This window comes from Pomacea canaliculata, linkage group LG7, assembly GCF_003073045.1.
Source record: "Pomacea canaliculata isolate SZHN2017 linkage group LG7, ASM307304v1, whole genome shotgun sequence".
NCBI lineage: Eukaryota > Metazoa > Mollusca > Gastropoda > Architaenioglossa > Ampullariidae > Pomacea > Pomacea canaliculata.
The window spans coordinates 13,822,428-13,844,590 of NC_037596.1; the positions used below are offsets into that span (position 1 = coordinate 13,822,428).

General features: G+C 40.8%; 3 protein-coding genes and 1 long non-coding RNA gene across 6 annotated transcripts in view; 1 reads left to right on the top strand and 3 right to left on the bottom strand.

The window, feature by feature from the left end:
- Positions 1-1,927: 1,927 nt before the first annotated feature.
- On the bottom strand, positions 1,928-4,919 carry LOC112568653 (arylsulfatase J-like). Its single transcript, XM_025246062.1, has 3 exons — positions 3,496-4,919; positions 2,482-2,678; positions 1,928-2,291 (listed from the first exon to the last, which is right to left on the bottom strand). The coding sequence occupies exons 1-3, from the start codon at positions 4,455-4,457 to the stop codon at positions 2,029-2,031; spliced, it is 1,422 nt and encodes a 473-aa protein (XP_025101847.1). The 5' UTR covers positions 4,458-4,919; the 3' UTR covers positions 1,928-2,028.
- An 873-nt stretch (positions 4,920-5,792) lies between these two features.
- On the bottom strand, positions 5,793-7,685 carry LOC112568798. The gene is made up of 3 exons (XR_003100185.1): positions 7,626-7,685; positions 6,706-6,834; positions 5,793-6,380 (listed from the first exon to the last, which is right to left on the bottom strand). It is a non-coding gene; the product is annotated as an uncharacterized LOC112568798 (long non-coding RNA).
- A 3,663-nt stretch (positions 7,686-11,348) lies between these two features.
- On the bottom strand, positions 11,349-17,251 carry LOC112567900 (40S ribosomal protein S19-like). 2 transcript variants are annotated; one of them, XM_025244773.1, is made up of 7 exons: positions 17,230-17,251; positions 15,288-15,367; positions 14,757-14,824; positions 14,318-14,418; positions 13,857-13,925; positions 12,428-12,545; positions 11,349-11,490 (listed from the first exon to the last, which is right to left on the bottom strand). In XM_025244773.1, exons 1-7 carry the CDS (start codon positions 17,234-17,236, stop codon positions 11,391-11,393), a joined length of 543 nt encoding a protein of 180 aa, XP_025100558.1. In that variant the 5' UTR covers positions 17,237-17,251; the 3' UTR covers positions 11,349-11,390. The 2 variants fall into 2 exon arrangements, with proteins under 2 accessions (XP_025100558.1, XP_025100559.1); XM_025244774.1 differs by lacking the exon at positions 17,230-17,251 and having other exon boundaries at positions 15,307-15,367.
- Positions 17,252-17,400: 149 nt separating this feature from the next.
- The window catches only part of LOC112567898, a 43,787-nt gene continuing 39,024 nt past the window's right edge, over positions 17,401-22,163 (top strand). For both annotated transcript variants that reach the window (XM_025244768.1, XM_025244769.1), the window contains exon 1: positions 17,401-18,678. In XM_025244768.1, coding sequence (XP_025100553.1) covers positions 18,309-18,678 — 370 coding nt within the window. In that variant the 5' untranslated portion in view covers positions 17,401-18,308. The remainder of the gene's footprint in view (positions 18,679-22,163) is intronic.

Here is a 22,163-nt window from a genome sequence, read left to right on the forward strand (position 1 = left end):
TTCAAAAGGGAAAAAGTAACCTATAGCTAAGGTATGACTATAGTAGAACTTTTTCTCTGCAACAATCACTGTAACAATGGGCGTAACAAACAGACTTACCTTCATACAGTAGGACTTACCTGTGTTACCTGTGTAAGAGATGAGGGAGTGTTATATAAGTTGTTAAACGCGACAGCTGAATAAATAGGAGCCCCTCCCCTCCACAGTACTCCTGCCTCCCTGACACTTGACTCATCAGCTTGAGTTCCTTGAGCAACATCCCATCTTTTGAGATTAATTATATATCTCTCTCTTTATCTTTCTCTCTCCCTCAATCTTTTCCCTATCTTTCATATGTTTAAGAAGGATATTCCTCCAAAGCTGGGTTTGTAGGTGAAATGCCACTAGCTGTCGCATGGTCAATCCCTAGAGTTGAATTGTTTGCACACCAGATATCTTTGCTCGGTTCAGCAGTTTCATTGACAACATTTCGACATTTTTAAATAGAAAAATCAAATTAAAATCATCTGTTGCTCGTATTAGGACTACACATTCCCACCTCTAAGCCTCACACCTGTTCATGTTACTCCAACTACTCATACTTTCAGTTCTCGTCCTGTTTGTATGCAATCAAGGTACTCAAGTTTGTCAATTGAGCTCTCAACAGCATTGTTTGGCATGTAGATGTGGTTCTATTCATGTCATATCCTGTAACATCATGGACGATTGCGCAACACGTGTGTATCGATCAAAGACCGATGACTGTACTTCTCGTGTACATTTCGATATGTACTGACAATACACATACTATGATAAGCAAATTAGAGTTATACAGTTTCTTATAATTATCTCCTCCTTTCGTCCTCCAGCAGTACTTCTAGTGAACTAAATTAAGGATAAGAAAATATAGCCTGAAAAAATTATATCCTTAAAACCATTAAGTTAAATTCGGTCTCGACCTTGTTGTGTAGGTACAGGACATTTCAGTTTGGGAGAATGACTGTCGGAAGGTAGAAAACAGTTATCATTTGCCAGTTTGAATTTTTTTTTAATTTATGAAATAAATAAATTTTTAAAAACTATTTCGTTCAAGTACGTTTTTCAATTCTATATCTTTTTCTAATAAAATATTGAAATAATGTATTGACATTGTTTATATTCGGAAATATAAATTGTATAATATTTATGATGTATCTGTGAAATGTAAACACAATATGATAAAAAAAGGGAATATTTTCAAAAATAGGACAGAGATACGAGTGCCCATCCCTTCATGGTAGGAGACACTCGAACCTTCAGAATACACAGATCACGATTATTTGTTGATAGATATATAATGTCTCTTTCTGTATACCAACTGACAGTAAAGAACCTATGTGAGCGAGAAAGACAGAAAAACAGGAAGAGAGCTAGGGAGGAGAAGAGAGTTGAACTGCCGAACATTAGCTGTCAACTTGTCGAGTTAGGAAAGAAACTTAAAGAGCATACTAATTAGATTATTTTAGCTACTCTATAATTGCTGCTTTAAAATAAATTTTCTACTGTCCTCAGCAAATTTAGGCGATTTTTTTCAGTGGGATGGGGAGAGGGATTAAAAAAATGTTTTTGATTGAAATGGTAGTGGCTCGTTCACATCTCGTGAACAAAGAATTCATAAGAAGAAGTTTTTAAAATGGCTAAGAAAGATTCTCATTAGTAACAACTAAATTTCTGTGCATTTTCAAGTAAAAATCAGTCTTCCTGTCCGTTCGTCTGTTTCAACTATTCACTCTGAGCATCTTAACCAGCCACATGTTATGTAAAGCGCAGTTTTCTTTACATCCTATGAAATCGCTTATAAAAATGTGTAACACTTGGCCCATGAAAAAAAAAACAAAACACTCACACACGCACGCACACACGTGTGCATAATCACAGCACTGAGAAGCCAAATCATTTCAGAGGAACTTTAATTTTTTCGGTAATCTATCAAGTTCAATTCACGTGCCTTTCCGCTGTTGCCTCGTCGCTGCTCGTGCGCAGGCGTGGGACTACCGGAAGTCCTCATGGTCAGCACCATCCGGGTGTCCAGGCCCCGCCCCAGTTCGTTGGATTTCCCTCTTTGAGCTCAGGCGGGTGCAGCTGTGGAGGCATGGTGAGTCTGAGCTTGTCTAGCTTGCTCTTCATGTGCTTGTAGACCTTCTTCACGTCTGACCGCGAGCTGATGTCCGTCGTCTCCATGGGGTCAGTGTCCAGGTCGAACAGCATGTACTCTGTGGTGTAGTTCCACTCCGGAGGCTGGGCCACCCCAGGTGGAGGGTTGTACCAGCCATCTTAAGCAACCATAATGTATACAAACATGTCAGGCTAAAGACACAAATAGCTACAATTAGGAGGAAAGAAGAGGGAAAAGAAAAGGGAAGAACACATAGATTCAGACATCTTCTTTACCTGAATTCTTTCTCTCTCTCTCTCTCACACACAAACACAAACACACAGAAACGCAGAGGGAGTAATCAATACCTGGGTGGCCTGGTTTGTTCCACGTCATCTTGTAATTTTTGTAACGGAGAGCAGAACGGTGTTTGTCATCGTTGATGTCGTAGACAAACTCCTGCCGTGGGCTGACTCCATTGGTGGAGATGCTTTCCCACAGGTCAAGGCCATCTATATTCGGAATGTTCCCCTTTGCACCGGCCAGCCGCAAAAGAGTCGGGTACCTGTGTTTGCACCCAGGTTATTGACCATCAGGATGAGGTGGTAATTAAATCTCTTCCCCATCTCTATTTCTTCTTGTAAAAATTAGCAACTACCGTCAGGAACGGAAGTCCGAATTTGTTCCTCTAAACCAGTGATGCCCAACCTTTTTTCGGCCTGCGGGCCATATCCATTTCGGACATGCGTGTCGCGGGCCACTTCGCCGCAAAAATACAAAAAGGAAAAAAAAATAGAGCAGATACCATTTTTTATTAGAAACAAGTTGTACTTACCATTAATTATGTAGTAATTAGTGGGATATTTGAAGTTGTTTTCCCGAAACCAACTTCTGAATGTCCGGCCTCATCGTAGAGACATCAAGTCGGACACTGAATCGAAATGTTCGTCCATCGAAAAAAAGATTGAGAGACGTCCCTATGTAGGGATAAATATTTCTTCCTTTTTTTCGTTTTTTTTAAGGTCTTTTTTTTATTACTAACATGCCGATTTCCTGCACTGTGGGCAGAAGTTTCGCGGGCCGGATGGCACCGCGTCGCGGGCCGGATATGGCCCGCGGGCCGTAGGTTGTGCATCCCTGCTCTAAACGGATTCTGCAGCCTGCTGCTCATATTTTATGATCATTTCAACTTATTTCTGTAAGCAAATCTTGTAATGTCATCTGGCACCTTTTAACTTATTGTTCACAGCTGACAAACAACTCAACACAAAGGACATCACTGTAGGGAAAAAGTAGGAAGATAATTGGGAAAAGCTATCAGACATAGGGTCTTAAACGTATAGAAAAAAAAAATACAAATGTGTTTTTGCTGCTCCACTTACCAGTCGACAGCATGGACAAGACCACTGTAGGATGTGTTGCCCTTCAGAAGAGTCTTGCTGTGTAGGAAACTTGTGACTTTGGTTCCTCCTTCCCACAGAGTCAACTTGGCCCCCCTGAGCGGCCAGTTGCTGGAGCCAGTGTTCACAGGCCCGCCGTTGTCCGAGGTGAAGACGAGGAGCAGGTTGTCCATGTAGCCCAACTCTTCCAGCACGCGCGTGATGTTACCGATGCCCTCGTCCATGGCCGCCCCCATCCCACATCGCAACTTCCGGTCTTCAGATGTGGCGACGCCACCGCAGAAATTGTTGACGTAGTGATCAGGCACTTCAAGTGGGCCATGAACGGCCTGATAGGACAGGTAGATGAAGAGAGGCTGTGATCGCTTGTGGGTCCTGAGAATGTCGATGGTTCTCTGTGTGAACAGGTGTGTGGAGTAGGTGCCATTGGCGGACCACACCGGTCTGTCGTTGAAGACCAGGTCGTAGCCGTTCCAGTGTCCAGTGTGGGTGAAGTATTCGGCTTTGCCGTTGTACATGCCATAGAAGGAGTCGAACCCTCGTCGTGTGGGTGTCATGTCCCAGCGACAGAAGCCCAGGTGCCACTTGCCCACCATGTGAGTGGTGTAACCGAGCTCCTTCAGACTCTGCGGCAACATCCTCTTGTCTAACGGCACGGAAATGTTTTCGAGTTCTTCAAACACAGAATTTTGGATACCCATGCGAAACGGGTAGATACCAGTGAGGAAAGCAGCTCTGGAAGGTGTGCAGGACGGTTGTGCATATGCGTTTGTCAGCTCCACACCCTCCGCCTTCAGTTGCTGCAGGTTCGGGGTGTACATGGAGGAGTCTCTCCACTGAACGTCAGCCCACCCCATGTCGTCAGCAACGATGAACAAGATGTTGGGAGGTGAGGCTGTCAACGACGATGTAAATGCCAAGATGACAAGTGCAGGCAGTAGCATTCTAGTCCCACTAGATGTTCCTTGGAGCGAGAATATGTTTGTACCCTATACAGTAGGACTTACCTGTGTTATCTGTGGGTGCTCTTTAAGAGAGTAGGGAGTGTTACAGAAGTTGTTAAACGCTAAAACTAAATAAATAGTAACCCCTGCCCTCCACTTAAGTACTCCTTTCCATGACCTCATCCAGGAAACTGTGGCAGGGGTCGTCTCATTTGTCTGAGGTCTTACCAAAGCCGGGTCACTGTTTGTAGGTGAAGTGCCACTTGCTGTCGCATGGTCAATCTCTAGTGTTGAGTTGTTTGTACACCCGAGATCTTTGCTCGGGTTCAGCAGTTTCATTAACAACATTCCGACATTTTTTTAATAGAAAAAATCAAATTAAAATCATCTGTTGCTCGTATTAAGACTAACAATTCCCACGTTCAAGTCTCTGCCAGCTCACACCTGTTCATGTTACTCCAACTTCCCATACTTCCTTTTCTCGTCCTGGTTGTATCCAATCAAGGTACTCAGGTTTGTCAACTGAGTTCTCAACAGAATTGTTTGGCATGTAGATGTGGTTCTATTCATGTCATCTCCTGTAAGATGAGGACGATGGAGCCACATGGGTGTATCCATCGAAGACCGATGACTGAACTTCTCGTGTACATTTCGATATGTACTGACAATACACATACTATGATAGACAAATTAGATGAGTCATACAGTTCCTTAGAACAATTTCCTCCTTTCGTCCTCCAGCAGTACTTCTAGTGGACTAAATTAAGGATAAGAAGATATGGCCTGGAAAATTATAGCCTTAAGACCATTAAGTTAAATTCAGTCTCAACCTTGTCGTGTAGGTAGAGGACATTTCAGTTTGAGAGAATGACTGTCGGAAGGTAGGAAACAGTTATCATTTGCCACTTTGAATTTTTTTAATTTATGAAATAAATAAAGTTTTAAAACTATTAATGTAAACATAGCATCAGGGCTTCTGCTTACGCATAAAATTACTTACAATACGCATTAAAAATTCGGAGGACCCCTTCAATTTTCGTCAATGGGGTCCCAGGGGACCCTTCAAATTTGGGCGAAGAACAGATACAAAATTGGGTAAGTGTAGTGTCCGACATCGTAGCCCAATCTATTGTTGTCGTCTGCTACAAGGTGAGAGTTACTTCCCTTGCACTGAGTTTTTTTCCCTTTACCGGGAAGAGTTCCAAGATGTTGACAGCGTGGTTAGAATCATCGTCTCAGAATCGGAAAGAAATTGAGCACCCCAAGTACAGTGAGCATAAACTCATCACAGATGCTTGCACACTCTTCATTTCTGACTAAACATTACAGTGCTTTGTGTGTCTGAAAGGCAGTTGAACAAAGTGGTTGATTTGTTGTTTTTTTTTTTGTCCGTTCGTCTGTTTCAACTATTCATTTTGAACATCTTAACTGGCCACATGTTATGTAAAGCGCAGTTCTTTGATATCCGATGAAATCACTTATAAAAATATATAACACTTGGCCCGTGAAAACACACACACACAAATCCCAGCACAGATAGGCAAACAAACTTTATTGGAACTTCGCTTTGTCTTTGTCTATCAAGTGGCAAGTATATTTTCATAATTCAGTAAAAAAAATGAATCGTTAATAACCAAGTTTAAAGGGTTGTCACCCTATAATAAACGACTGGCATTATGTTAAGTCACCATTGATGTGGTCACCACAGGATGACGGACTGCCTGTCCACTCAGTAGGGTAAGAAGTAGTCCGAGTCGTAGTCTCCCCTCCAACGTCCCCCAATGCCTCGGGTGTTTCTCACAGACACCCCGTCGTGGCGTCTCTCCCCACCCGACATCTCACCTGATTCTTCCTGTGACAGAAGCTGTTGGTCGAAAGGCTTCTGCTTCTCTGAGATTAACATGTTTGGAGCCTCATTGGTCGCTGCAAGAAATCATCGTCGTTGTCATCGTTGCCATCACCTCCAACCACCTACCCACTCGTATGAACGTGATCTGCTAACAATTTATCTACAAACATTGAAATCTATCGTCATGCTTAGCTATCTTTTCTTAACTGATATTAATTTAAAATTAATATTTATGAGTCGAAATAAAGTATTATCTAGGCTTACACAATGACAGTGATTACTGTCGTGGTTTGACTCGTGAGCAGTGGAACGAAAATGTCCTAAAAAATAAAAAAAAGAGACATAGTGTACTTAAAAACTGAAGGATTAGATATATATTTTTTTAAATGCAACGCTTACCATGATTAAACTTTACCATGATGACACCAAGGAGCGCAATAACGATGCAGACTCTAGTTTCCATCTTGTGTTTCTTCCACTGACGATTTTAGAAGGATTCAGGTCGCTTGTCACCTCCACCGTCATTTACTGCGACACGTGTTCCTCTCGTTTTAATTACACTCTTTTGCTTTGTACAATAACGGCATAAAGTAAACAGTAATATACATAGTTTTGTTGTCCATTTTTTTTCAAATATCTACATTTCTCATTAGTGCGTACATTATTGACGTGCGGACTGTCTTCGCAAAACTCGATTTGAGCTTGCCATCAGATTCATTGGCGACAGTTCCGAATGTTGTTATTGGCAAAGGGACCGTATTTGTGAAAGCAGCTGTATGGTACTTCTGTAATACAATGGAGCATTGTTTCTCATAATGAAAGGAAAACTCACTGCTGACATGCTCTGTGGATCGAATAGTTTATAATGCTAGGCGCAGAAACGGTATGTCACACATGAAGCAATGTTCTTTTTATTGCATCCGCTCATCAAACATCAGAATTTATTTACTGATATTAAAGACTGAAGGAACTGTTCCTATCAAACCAACGTCCTGAAGTATTAAAATGTAGTAAAAACATTTTATTATTAAGTTTATATTTTTATTTTAAAAAATGACTAAGGGTGTCTCCTAACCTATTCTATTCCTGGTATCCGTTTCTGTTCCTGATGGGTAGACCTTAGGAAGCTTGCTGCGCCAATATAATCAATAACTTTGACCAACCAAAGCAGGAAGTGGTTGAGTTTATTTTAAAAAATGAGTACAAAGATTTGATTGGAAACGTTAAATTTATATTAAATGAATCATTATTAATGAGGTAAAATTTGAGGGACACACAAGTACCGTCTATTACGGGTTAGACAGGACACAGACAAGTACCTGATAGCACAGACTTGTATTTTTCTCGCTGGTTGCCTGTGCCGTGTGCTTCGACATCTGGGACGAAATGACAGTCTTGGCATGGTCTACCCATGCTCATAAAGACAAATTTGTTCTGTACATCATCTGCACAATAAAACAAGCTGTCGACAACAGTTTAAATGCGTATAGCGATCAGGTTTCGCTAGAGGCGAAGAAAATTAGCAAGGACTAAATGGCGAGAAGCATTCAAGAAAAAAAGAGAAAGAAAGAGGTAATGAACTATGTCTGCAGCCTTTTCACCTGTGTTGCAGTGAGTCGGAGTACAGTCAATGCCAAACATCCTTGGAGTTTACACACTGTGGCTTTATTAAATACACTGGGATAATTTATAATTTTATAAGTTTTTATAATTTTATAAGTTTATAATTTTGTACAATACGCGAAAGATGTCATAAATATTAAAATGGCCATTGGCAGAAGAAAAGTTCCCCACCCCTGGTTTATCCCATCAGTGATGTAAAAAATTGTTCTGCGTTTCCTTACAAAAATTACAAACTGACATGGAACAATTCAGATATTAATGGGTGCTTGCGTGCGTGGGAGAACAAGACAGACCTGTCTGTCTAGTGCCTTCACCATACAGTGCAGATGAAATGACCACCAAAGGCTAAGAAGTACTGGTACTTAAGTTTACATCTCGATGACAGCAAGGATACGTGTTTAAGGTGCATATGACCATATCACTCTGTGTCAAGCGCCCTTATGACCACCTCCGACACAAGCTGCGAATTCTACTGTGCAATGCTTTGTCAGTATTCCTAATCAAGCTGGCATTAACTATGGATTGTGGAATACAAACCTTAATTCGTTGTGTTCAGTGCCGTAGGAACCAAGAAAAAGGGGAAAGGGAGGCAGCTGGTCCTCAAAAAAGATGCCGAGGCGAGAATGTAAACGTTGTTTACTGTCAGGAGTTTGCCCCCACCCCCAGTGTCGAGCATCTTCATACACCACTAGTATTTACGTGCTTAGTATATTGCACACCTCAAGAAAAAAGGTTTACATGATCTGTTTTAGTATTATTTAAACATTATTCACAATAATAAAAGTACTATTTAGGTCTGGCTTTTGCAGAAATTTAACCTCTTCACAAGCACAGGAACTTGTTTGCACTTAATGAAAACTAGGTAGTGTTACTAAACACAGCGATGTGCGCTAAATAAGGGAAGAAACTGTTGGCTTCTTCAGGGATTTTATTACCATGAATTACTTCCCTTGAGCTGACTATTTTAGAAAATAGGTGAGGCTCACAAGATAGCTGTCGGGCACTCAATTTGACGTGGAATAGCGCTTTCTCGGGTTACTAAAAATAGATTGTGACGTCACGCAGCAGAGCACCATGGGACTGCTTCCCGGACAAACGCTGCACGTTGTTCTGTGTATTCTACGCTACCGCGACTGACGAAAAGCGACATTTTTGCTATTAATCTCTGAAACAATGCTGAAAACTGGAGGAACCAAACACTGCTGTTGGGGTTTATGTAAATCGGACTCCAGATATCCAGAGCGGTTACCGGAGGGGACGTTTTTTATTCCATTTCCAAAGCCTGGTAAGACCAGTGACAACATGACCCATGCAGTGGGAAAGAGAACAGGCCAAGTTCAAGACTGAGAAAGCAAAGCGCTGGCAGTTTTTATGTGGGCAATCTGATTTCCAAAATGTGGAGAAAATAACCAGGAACACATATATCTGCTCTCTGCATTTTCTTGGTGGAAAATGCCTAACATCTGAGAACGACGAACCAATATTAGCGACGCTTACAAACGAGGAAACACAAAAGCGACAGAAAGGTAACAGGAAGCTAGGCTCCAGCGCAACGTGGCGACCAACCTGCACATTATCAACGTGAACGTGGGAGAAAAAAGCTTCGCAAAGAAAACTCATCATTTCCAGAATCCACAGAACAAAGTGACAACACAATTTTTGAAGACGCAGGCGAAGCCGTGGCTGAGAGTGCATCTGCTGAATGTAAGTCGGCTAGCCCAAACCACAAAGCTACACAAACATCTTATGATCAGTACATGCTTGGAGCTAAAATCGAAACTATGGTCATGAGAAACGCTGCTGCAGTGAAAAATGATCGAAGTGAACCTGAAGTTACCAACAGGATGGACCCAAGTTTTGTTTTTAAAGACAGGAAGAATACAAAGTTTTTATTTGGACTATTTCCCGAGCAGTTTTACGTTTTGTACACATTTCTTGGTCCAGCAAAATACAACCTTCAATACTGGGACTCCAAGGGAAATACCAGAGAAACCAATGGGACAAATGAGAAGAAAACGGGTTCATTTAGGTGTCGTTTGGTTACTGATCCCCCTCCTTTTCAGCTCATACCATTTACCGTTGTCTACCCCTGGATTAACTTTTATACCCAATGCAATACAACCACGAACTTTTTCAATTGCCTCTCGTCAAGTCACATTCTTACTCTGTCCGTGGCATTCGAGCCATCGTTTCAGTTCTGTTAGCCGGTATTCAGAGGGATCGCCGACAAGGAAGGCTCGAGGTACATCTTTCTCCGTTAAAACCACCGCCTCCATTTGCATTTTTCCAATTTAAAACTGTATTTTTTACACGCTCACGTTTTTTTTTTTTTTGGAACAATAAACTGCACAGCAACGCACTCGCTGCAAACGCTAGTGTAGTACATGCGGGGAATATATTTGTCCGCTTTGCATTCCCAGAAGCCCTTGCGCGGCTAGATCGTGACGTCATCTGTGGAAAGCGCCATTGTACTCTCAAAATTTAAAAGACCTCTAATAGGTTATATTAGAAATCTAGTAAACCTTCTAGTGAATCTAGAGTAATTAAAGTAGGCTAAAGGTTGTTCGATCTTTCAAACAGAGGCTCGTGGATGATCTATTGTTAACAGAAGTGTAACATCCAATTAGGGTAAGCAGTAAGAAATCACCGGAAGGTTTAAGCACTCTCCCTTCCAAAATCAATAACTGGGATATGGAGTCTTTCACACCACTGTACTGGCAAAGCTTCTTGCAATGGATGTTGACCGTTATTCTTTAAGAATATTCATTTTTTCTCATAGACTATTTTCTTCTTTATATTGTGCAAATAATTCTGCGTTACAGCTTTTCTTAACAGTTGGGTTCCATAGTAACCATCTTAACCTAGCAACACAATATTACTTGCAAAGTGTTTTTTTGATATCAATGTGTCTTCATTGTATTTTATTAGGTGTAAATATTTTAGCATGTATTACTGTATGCAACTACTACTTTTTTTGGAGCTAATCAATGTTTTCTGCCTACACTGTAGGCGTTCACGTTTCACTCTCTCCTCATTGTCTATACTGATGAAGATTTCACAGGTCCTAGTTGGTATCTGAGACAGATATAGTCAAGCACTAAGCATGCAGGAAAAGATCGGGACACAATTTCCAAGATTCTGAAGATAGCAACATAGCTTTACATTTATGTCATATGGAACTCATTGCTAGGCACACACTGTACCTTTTCAAACCGCACAAAGGCAATACAATCATGGCCTTTAAAGTTGAAACCCATGAAGTTTACCCTATTTGTAGTGATCATTTAGATGACACAACACTAATTGATCCCCAATTCAACATTCTAAGGTGCTGCCACAAGTGGTCAATGCTTTGGTACAACACATTTCAGACAAACCCTTAAGCAACTTAAAAAAGAGATGAAAAAAAACCAACAACATTCATTTAGCAGGCTTTATTTGTAGTCACTTAATGTCCAGTTTCAAACAGCGACAGGTTTTTTGCTTGTGGCGGCACGAGACCCGATCTGAGATGCAATACGATCCAGATCACGACGTCCTTGTGGTGTCAGACGTCGTCCTCTGAAACAACAAAAGAATGACATTTGGATGACTTCAAGAAAGCTGCAATCAAACAAGAATATATATAAAAGTATCATAAGTTAAAAACTTTAAACCAAATGATAAACTTTTCCAATACTTAAACATAAAACTTAAGGAAAACTCACAGTTAGCTCTGTTCAGAAATCGGTAGCTAAACCCTACTTGACTGACAGAATTTTGGTTTTCAAAGATCAAAATGTGTTCCAATAAGTCATCTTTGTGTTAGACTTCGTGTACGGTGACAACTTGTGTAACCACGTGTAGAAAAAAATTTCTGCTTCATCTACCCGATTCTGTATGGATTACAATAATAAAAGTGAGCTCTCAAGCAAGTTTCAGGTAGGATTGTTAAAATTTTACACATTTTGATCTATCATTATCTATTTGAATTATTCTTCTAGCTCTTTTAGTTATTTTTTTATAATTTTTTGAAAAACGTTAAAAATCATGCGTACCAGTGTGTAAAACTGCCTCTAGCTCTACCGTCCGCAAAGAGTTAATTCAAATGGCTGACTTTAAAACCTGCATGTTTACTGATGCTTTAAATGACTATAAGCTTTGCTATCATAAGCCCGCTAAATAGAAATTAGTCGGTTTCATGGCATAAGAATTTTTAGTATCAAAACCCTCATTTTCAACAAAAGATCTTATGTCAAATTAGAGCAGGCCACACTAAAACTATTTTTCAAGCCAGCCCTCACGTTTAAAAACTGTTTAAAAAAAGCACTAATGTGTAATGCGACATCTTAAAAGCAATGTAATGTGACACACAGTGTTTTTATCTAAAAGTGTCGAAAATGTGCTATTTGTTATGGTGGTGTAACAATAGCACAGGTGTAATACTGATAATATACTGGAAGACCTGCACAGCCCAAAGAGAAGTGAATATATTAAAATAAGTTGTCTAATTCCTCACCCTGTGTTGGGGTCCTTTTCTACCATCTTCAGACCTTCTAAGGACTGAAGGATTTTGCGAGCAACTGACCGTGAACCCCGGCAATTGTGGCTTGGAGTTGTGCCATTCCTCTGCTTTGCTGAAAAAGTGTAGCACTTTGTAAGCATAAAGTATTTCTTGAACACAACAAACTTGGTATATATGCAATGATAGTAAAAACCCAGGTATGTAACCAGCCAACACATTCAACATCTACAAACCTTGAGAATCAAAATTCAAAGATACCTGCCACACTATGACAAAAATGTAAGAAATCTAAATTGTATAAAGGAGAGAAAACTCTGTAACAAGAGTATTGAAAAGTGCCTGCTTACACTCTGGCGGGAGCAACAATACAATAAAATTCACAGTGAACTGTTAAAAACTAAAAAAGAAAACAAGCAAACAAACAAAAAAAAAAAAAAACCAACTCAACACACCTACATAGGTAACCTACTTTCATCAAAAACATTGCCAAAAACCTACCTCCATTACAGGAGCAAACAGACTGGCTTAAACATTAAAAATTGTTAGCAACAGATTCCTAGCCTGTTACCAACAAAGTTTTCCGCTGGGAAATCACTAGATAAGCCACTTATTTTATCAAGAAAAATATAGCTCAAATAAATCCAAAACCGAAGACCTGAGAACAGAAACAAACTTTCTGACTGGATGGCTTTAAACATGAGAGCTTTTCTTGGGTCACACAAAAGTACGTGACCAATCAAGCCAAGCTGTCTTGAAGAGAACTTCACCACTCTTGAGCAAAAGCCACACCAGGCTAAAAATGCATCAGTTTTTAAAAGCCACCAAAATGACTTTACAAGAAACCAGTTTTAACAAATCAATGATTTCGTAATTAGTGGACTTTTTCCCCAGCTAAATTTCAGGGCAAAAATAACCTCAATAATGTGGAAATACTGTCAAATGAACAGTTTTGAAAAGATGCAGACCTAAAATATGGCTAAGGACCAGGAAAACAAAGTGATGCAAAAGAGATCTTGGCCAAGCTTCACTTTAACCAACAATTTATACAATTGTAAGCATTGGCAAGCTGAACTGAGCACTATTCTGGTTTTTAATAGGTCATAAATTTTTGTACTATTTTATGCAGGATTATTGGGGGAAACAGAAAACAGCATTTACTTTGACCCTTAAGATAAAAAAAATATAAGGCATAGGCTTGTGTTATCCACCGTTTGACACCAAACAGCAAAGAAAAAGTTCCTGCTACAAAGAAGTGGACCACAAGAGAGTGGTTACACTGACACACAAAAAGGGGGATGGTTTTAAGGGCAGAAGTCAGAAATTTGAAAATTTACAAGCAACCAGTCCATACATTATTATAGTATAAAATTAACTAAGCATGCTATTTATAAAAAAAAAAAAATAGAAAAGAAAGTATACATACAGCCGTAGATTTTTGTGAATGCTCCAACACCAGCTGGACAGCGTATGTACAAGTGTCGAGCAACTGAGGCTGCAAAAAAAAAAATTTAACTTAAAAAAATATCAGATGTCACAAAGTTTCTAAGCATAAAAATAGGAAAATGTATAATATTTTTAACAAATTCTGGCATACTTTCATGAGTCCAAATAAATGTCACATTAGACCAGCGAAGAACACACCAAAAACATTTTATTGATCCTAGCCTTTCTTAATCTCACACTATGTACATGATTTGTACTTTCATCCAGGCTGCACTATTCAGATATATTTCGCTTTTCCAGATTCCCAATGCTTCACATCAGCTTGGCATAATGCAATAACGACAGTGAATAATAAACAGAAATCTTTGTGCAAAGGGCTGTTGACAGGTGAGGACACTTATTAATATAAATCCCTAACCCAAAAAATATAAAACAAATTACCAGCTCTGGTATAGTACCAGTCCTCATCATATGGCGCAAGCTCGTTAAATCTACCCAGTTTGACTATATCAGCCCATTCAGGCACCTTCAGTTTTCCTGACCTGAAAAACAAAGTGGAACTTGCAAATGCTGATGGTGAATTGACATTCTTATACAAATTTGGTTAAGCCATAAATGTTCATGACTATAAGTCAGGATTTTACCTTTATCATGCAGAACTGAATTGATGGTCCTGTTTACAGACCGGCTGGGTATTAAGAAGCTTTTTTTTAAAAATAATTTAAACATTATTTCGTTAAGAGAGTCAATTTAAGAATTTGAAGCACTAGAACAATAGTCAACATAAAAGATCACAATCAAACATAATACGAAACAATGCTAATCAATTTTACTGCTGTTGCCCCGTAGTATAGAAATAAATATATCGAATAGAACTCACTTCTTCAAGAAGGCAGCAAGAGCCTTGGTAAAGTCATGCTGGTTAACGTCCTTTACAGAGATACCCATCTGCAAAATTACATTAAAATTAAGAAAATTTTTCTCTGAAATCTGAATAGTAAGGAAATGGTATAATGCACTTTAATATTCGGTACATGCTGAATCAGATCGGAAAACGGAAAATCCTAAATTAACACTACCGCATCTTTCTGACACTTGTACTGAAAAGATCAGCTGCTCTTCCTTAATTAATATCGGATCAGTGCGCACAAAAATTACTAACAATTACAAATTATTGTTAATTATGTGACGAAATGTCATAAGTGTGAAATATCAGATTCGAAAACTAGGAAAAGCCAACTGAAAATGGCTGCCAGCAACACATGCTACTGGGTATTTTATTAGTAGAAAATGTGTAATGCCTGTGAATAAATAACTTTTTTCTAAAAATCTACACTTTAATCTTTAAATCGTTACTACTGTGTGTTGTACAAAATTGCGAATGTACAGAGATATCAATAAAATGTTCAACCTTAAACCCACGTGCATACCTTCTTGTATGATGATGGCCGACGAGAAAGAAAGCGCCACCTCGCCTGTTAGGGGAGGACACTGCAAGTAACAAAATGATCTCCCTTGTTTTGAACGAAAAATGTAAGGGAGGGATAATAAATGGTAATTATTTAACACGACAAATCATTAACTGCATTATTAATTTACCAACAATCCTTTATTTCTGTTGAATTAATAAAATTACACGATTTTAAATCTAAAATTACACGATTTTAAATCATAAACAACTCTTGAATATAAATCTAAAATTACACGATTTTAAATCATAAACAACTCTTGAATATATTAGTTTTAAAGTAAATGTAACCATTTGAGTTTTAAAAAAATACACCGGCCCCTTTTTTTAAAACCACGTTATGACTTGCTTCTATTGTGTATGAAGGAAATCTTTATGGTGGTCTAAAGCCCAAAGAGAAAAAAAAGGAGAATTTCATTAGGCAATGTATGAAGCATGTCTACTTGCAAACAAACTGGAGACACAAGAGCATAATAATTTAAAGTTAATAATGAAATGACCGACCTCGTTATCGACTGTGGACATTGCAAAAATAAGTTTATAAAATAAAATTTAATGCATCGAAATAATAGCATCTTGCAAGGTGTTCCTTTTACAAAATTAGCATATTTAATACTATACTATTTTGAGCGGATCATATAGCATCCTGAACAAGCCATTCTTCTCTCGTCATCTTTCTATAATGGGGCAGTACCCTGTATTCTTCCTTTCTGTAGTACGAATGTTTAACTCCCTTGCTAAAGCGACATCGAGCTTCACACGCACGAATAATGTAATAATGCTTACTATTGTTTTGAAAGGAATCATTAATTTGAGCTGGACAGAATAACATCATTTTATAACTTACAAACATAAAAAGAAGTCTTTCATGTCCACACTTGAAGCAATCAAGACCACGTCCCATTTATGTGACACGTTGTTGTTTACCGATTTAGAAAAAAAGAGAGAAAAAAAAAATCAAAATTGCAAAGGTGCTGCAGTAAAAAAAGTAAAGGTTACATAATATAAACAGTCGACTAATCTGTGTCTAGGTGGAAAAAAAAGTGCTTTGTCCCACAAGTATCAAATCAGATACTGCGAGAACCGCTAGTCTGTAACCACTCTGCTTCCCCGAGATCAGAATACCTCGATTTTATTTTGGGGTATTCCTAGATTTTTACAATGTAACACATATATGCAAGGAGCTACTCAGTGGATGTGAGGATTAGTTATCTAATGATGGAGAAGAGGACTGAGAAATTAACATAATGCTTCTTGAGTAAAATGACAAGATCCAATTAAGATTCTTTATTATTCTTTCACCCTCTAAGGGAGATATATATTCGTGAGAGTCAGTATTAGACCAGTCAGTGTTTGTCTTTTAAACGTTGCTGAAACGGACACTTTTTTAATGGTGTTGAATATTATCGATGTGGGTATACATATATTTACAGGTAATGAGTGTCAACAGATGTTTTTGTGTGTGTGCATGGTGGGTGGGATATGTGAACATCCGTGAAGACGACGGTCCTGTACATGGATAGGCAATATAATAATTATAATTATCTCCTCACCATCCGTTTAGTACATATACGTTGGGCGTAAGGAAGGGGTGCTTTATAAACTGGGGTAACTTTGGAGAAAGATGTTTGTGGTGCGAGAAGCGGAGTTGACGAGAGAAAGGCGAGTTGAGATTATATTCAACATATGTTGCATACATGTACCTTGAGCAAAAGAAGAATTGAAAGATCCTGTCCTTGTACCTAAAAAAAATTAAGCCAGTGGATGCAAATATGTTGATAAAAGACATGAATTCTGTTGTAGCAGCATGCATCTTTTAATTCTATGAACACGTAAGCCCCAACTATCTCCAATCGCCAAGATGGCGACGAAGAAAGATATTTACACATCATTTTCTTCTTGTTCTTCGCTGGGCGAGATGGCGGGGTCAAGGTCGTGGGTCTGTCAGCGTGTCAGCAAAGGTCAGCGCCAGTCGCGGTACACCGTGGCTTTGCACTGGAGTAGTCAGCAGGCCAGTGCACACGTAAATGCAAGTGGAGTACGGTGGTGAAAGTACCACCCTGGTTACAGACTAAGACCACACAAATTGTGCGCGTGCTGTCGTGCTATCCATCGATCAGTCTTAGACCGGAGTGGGAGTCAGCCAGCGACACTGCATCACTCCAGCTCCAGACGAATCGATGAACCACAACGCCACCACGTAATTATCCTCCAAGCTTACAAACAAGAAAAACATCCAGATTCTATGCTGCCACCCGTCCTTACACGAACTATTTTAGACAGCATTGCGACTCGAACAGACGCCTGCAAGATTTCGTCTGCTAGCCACGGCCGGCCGCCATTTTGCGGTGGTCAAAGGGAAGCGACTCTTGCTAGCCTGCTTCATTATCCAATCTGCCGGCCGGCGCGCGGGCGAGGCAGGACCCGCCGAGCGGCGGAGAACGCAATCGAAAGAAAAATAATTATCGTCATGGTAAGGCGAGACCGGTGGAATCCGTTGCCGGTGCCCTGGTGGTGTCCATGCTGTTGACGAGCTGCACGGCGAGGACAGAGGAGAAGTGTCCATCTGGTGGGGCGACAGGGAGACGAACATCGACATTTCCAGGAGAGTGAGTGACACGGTGCGGGTCTTGTGGTGCGGTCACAGTACCTACAGGCTGCTGCTGCTGCAAGAGCAAGAGAGATCACTCCCCTCCCTGCCCAGCCACCCTCCTCCGGCACTGCCGCGCACACACACGTGCATGCACACCGCTCTACGCGCACTGACCGATCGACCGCACGCACGCACGCACAGACACACGCACGCACGTGTACACACGCCTGCGCGTGGAGGAGGACGGGTGACGGAGGAAAAGGGTGGTGGGGGGAAGGAGGACAGTCTCTGCAAGTGGTAGTGGTGTTGCCGGTGGTGTCGAGTGTGGTCACCGTCGTCGGTCCGCGAAACAGGATGGATGGCCGAGTGAAATGTGCAGCGTTGTCGAGGCGGCGGCACCAACAGCAGCAGCAACAGCGGCAGGTGGTGGTGGTGTTGGTCGTGGTAGTCGTTGCAGCAGCAGCGGCGAACAGCTGCAAGCAACAAAAGCAAAAGCAGCAAGCGGCGGTGTTGGTGGTGGTGGTGGAGTGTACGCGCCTGTTGTGGTGGTCGTGGTGGTGGTGTTAGTGACGGAGCAGATTCCTGGCGTCGTGGTCAGTATGAAGGCCCTGCCGGGTGCTGGCGGTGGTCGCGGGACATATGTGCTGCTGTGTCGTCTGGCCTGTGGAGTACTGTCCATCGCCTGGAGCCTGGGACAAGGGGACGACGGCTACTACAACACCAACATCAACAGCAACAGCGGTAAGCAAACAGTTCACACCTCCCCTCTCCATTTCTTTCTTCTCTACTTCCGGGTGCATCCTGCTCCATTTGTCATTTACCCTAGTACCACAGACTAGCCGATTCTCCTTCCACGTCCTTCATTGATCGGAATTCCATCTGTAATCAACAGCCCACCTCTTCTTGTGTCCCTCCCCCCACTCCACCCACCCCTGTCTCCTTCCAACTCTCCTTCCTCTTCCAACTCCTCAACCACGTACCCTTATCTCCGGAATTCCCTTTCCCGACGACTTTCATCAATCTTTCAAAGTCTGCACAAGTGTGCGTGTTTGTGTGTGTGTGTGGAGAATTCTGTTCTACACTGGCCGTCGATGGTTCTTAGAAAAACACCCTCGATGGTGGCTCCTAATGAAGCGACAGGTCTGCCACGAGTCGGGGGTGGAAGCCAGAGACAGGTCGACTGGGCTGTCGTGTAACCCTCCCGACCCTCACTGGGTCACGATCTAGAGGCGTCACCTAGGATCGATCCGGCTTTCGCGTGAGGCTCGGTCAGATATGGAGGAGTGGGGGACAGACGGGGAGTGAGAGTGCTTGACAGTTTGGCTTGCCCTTACTCCTTATTTTTTTTTCTTTTTTTTTTTCTTTTTTTTTTTCTTTGGAGCAAAGGATGCGCCAAGGGGAGTCTGTTCCTGAAACCTCTTGAAAGGGAAGTTCGACACTAATCATTCTGTGGGCAGACGACGTCAATCACGTGACATTTATTGCTTTCCTTGTTCCCTCTCTTCATCTTCTCTCCCTCTCTCTCTCTTTCTCGCCGAGATAATCATATCGTTCAGTTCAGAGTCTTCTCCCTTCGCGCAAGCATAAACAAGTTTTAGTGTTTTTCTGCGCGCTGGCACGCACACATACAGAGTGGAGTAAGAGAAGGTTCCAGATTTCGGATTCAAAGAAAACTGTTGACAACCTTTTTTCAGGAAAAAAGCAAAACACGAAGACCATACTCTTAAAGAAAAAATAAACAACAACTCATCATCTCTAGTTTGTGCAAGCCGACAGTTTCAGAGACATGCATCCAGGCGTGATGATTTAATTTTTTTTTATTAAAAAAACCTAGTTATCATGTAAGTACTGTATGTTCTCAGTGTGTAAAGTGGTTTTCGAGAACATTCGAGCCGCATGTACAGATGTTGAACCTTGCCCGCCTCGCCATATTGTTGTGTTGGAAGCAGCGGTCAGTGCTTGTTGGCTGGCCTTCCAGCAAGAGCAGAACTAACGGTCTAGAGCGCTTCAGTTTGCTTGCTGAGGTCAATCAATAATTTCATTATCTACTTTTTTTTCAAAATTTAATAAGGCGCAGAAATCAGCCACACCCAGCTTTCGCTCTCTGCTCGGGCTGGATGGCAGTCCCCGGAGAGTTTCTATTTTTAATTTTTCTTTATGAAGTCAGAAGGACCCCGTGGTCTGGTTAGTAGGTTAGATGACTGGGTAGCTGGGTAGGTAAGTGGGTAGACTGCTAGCAAATCACCAAATGTGTCTCCGTTGTTCCATGTGATCTGAGGTTTTTATTGTGTTTATTTGGTGTACAGCTTCTACTGTTCATATTGTTCATATTGCTGAGAGGATAATACTAAAATTGTAGGATAGTTCGATATAAATATGCATCATCATCATCATGATCATCATCATCATTGAGTATACTTCATAAAATATATCTGAAAATTAAATAACTATAGAATATTCGATGTGTATGTGCGCGTGTGTGTTTTTTTTTTCTTTCTTCTCCTTGTCTGTGGAATCGGGTTAAAACCAAAAATAAAGTAAGTGAGGGAAATAGATATCGGTGATCATCTTGATATGCGAGTTGGTGGACGTATTAGTGAACAAACAGGTGGATGAATAAATCAAAGGCTAAATGAGTAAGGTACAAAAAGGAAAAAAGCGCAAATGAAAGGAAAAAGCAGAAACAGTAAAACTGAGAGAGTGACAACGGCAGCAGAGAGAAACAGAAAGACAAAGAAATGTAATGAGAACATTCGCAGCATCGATGTTCACCTTCCGGTGAAAGTTTTAATTTCCTGATTTGAAATGAAAGTACCATGATGCTTAATGACAGCATTAACAGCTGCAGATAAGTGCGTTTCACACAACCCACTCCTGGCGAGCATCAGGGCATCTGCCATCAGACTTGAGACGACATTATTGATTGTAAGATTATAACCATTGGGCAGACATTTTTTTTTCAGCTTTTATGTGAGCTGCACTTGATCAAATCGTCCTCCGTGACTACAAACTGTTGTTTTTACAGCAGAATGGAGGAATAAAAAGTGTGGATGCTGTACGAGCGCGCGTCTGCGTGCGTGCCTGCGTGCGTGCGTGCATGCGTTCGCTCGTGTGTGCGTTCGTGTGTGTATGTGTGTGTGTCTGTTCGATTTACTTCAACCTCCTGCCTACATCTTTCAGTTTAGTTTCCATGCAGGGCAGCTGGTTAAATGCGGGCATAATGTATCAACTCCTAATGGATCTTCCGTTCTTTCTCCTTTGAGCATTCATTCATTCACTCACTCACTCCAACAAAAGCCGTATTCAGCGAAGTATTGATCTTTGTAACAAAACTGAAGACGAGTTTCCGTTTTCTTTTTCCTTCCCACCGTAGATACCATCGGTTTGAGAGCTAAATATATCTTCAAACCATCAATCCGTGTCCAGGATTCAGTTCTTACCATTCTTTGACAAATCCAAACAAACTCGATGTCAATTTTAATAATTGGTTATTTTTTTCTGTATTCATGTCTCATTGGAATAAGACGCTTTATTCAGTGTATTTTTCTGAAATATTTTTAAATTGTATGTAAATTTTGCTGTCAACCAGTTCAACCTATGAAATATGATCAGTGGCCGTTAGTTTAAAATTTCAAAAGTGTTTACTCACAAACTCATTCATCGCTATTTCATTCATTTCTTTCTTTCGTCACCCGTATCATCACAATAATTTCAAAGTGTTCCTTCCAGTTTCAACCTGTGAACACCTGTCCCTTGTTGTTGATCGTGACTCAGCGTTTTACTGCAACTGTCATGCGCACTGTGCACTTCCGCTCGGCCAGGGTGGGGAGAGCAAAGATCAAGCCGCACATTCCCTGTCAATAGTCGGGAGCTGTTGCTGCTGTAGACAAGGAAGCCGCAGAATTGAGGCCATCTGCGGTCCTTGATTCCGAAACACGTCGACGACCTGGTTTCAAGACTCCATTTTTTTGTTTCTGTTAAAAACGAGAGGAGGGCGAGGGTTGTCCATGTTTCCAAAGCGACCTTTTGTGCAATGTTCGTTCTTTCTTTGATGATGCTGAAAAAAATTAAATGCACATTCGACTAAGTTGCAAACAGTTTCAGGAGACGGTCTATTGCCCATAAATGTTAAAATAATCTCTATGATATTCAGCTCTATGTGATTTTCACCAGTCTTGAAATGCTTCATGTGATTTTAATCTTAGTTGCTGTTGTCCTCTGGCAAT

Coding starts and splice junctions, on each gene's coding strand:
- LOC112568653 (XM_025246062.1), bottom strand. CDS start 4,457: ATGCTACTGCCTGCACTTGTCATCTTGGCATTTACATCGTCGTTGACA. Junction 2,679..3,495: donor CTTGTCCATGCTGTCGACTG/GTAAGTGGAGCA, acceptor GTGCAAACACAG/GTACCCGACTCTTTTGCGGC. Junction 2,292..2,481: donor GAACAAACCAGGCCACCCAG/GTATTGATTACT, acceptor TGGTTGCTTAAG/ATGGCTGGTACAACCCTCCA.
- LOC112567900 (XM_025244773.1), bottom strand. Junction 14,825..15,287: donor GGTATGCACGTGGGTTTAAG/GTTGAACATTTT, acceptor GTAATTTTGCAG/ATGGGTATCTCTGTAAAGGA. Junction 11,491..12,427: donor GAAAAGGACCCCAACACAGG/GTGAGGAATTAG, acceptor TTGTTGTTTCAG/AGGACGACGTCTGACACCAC.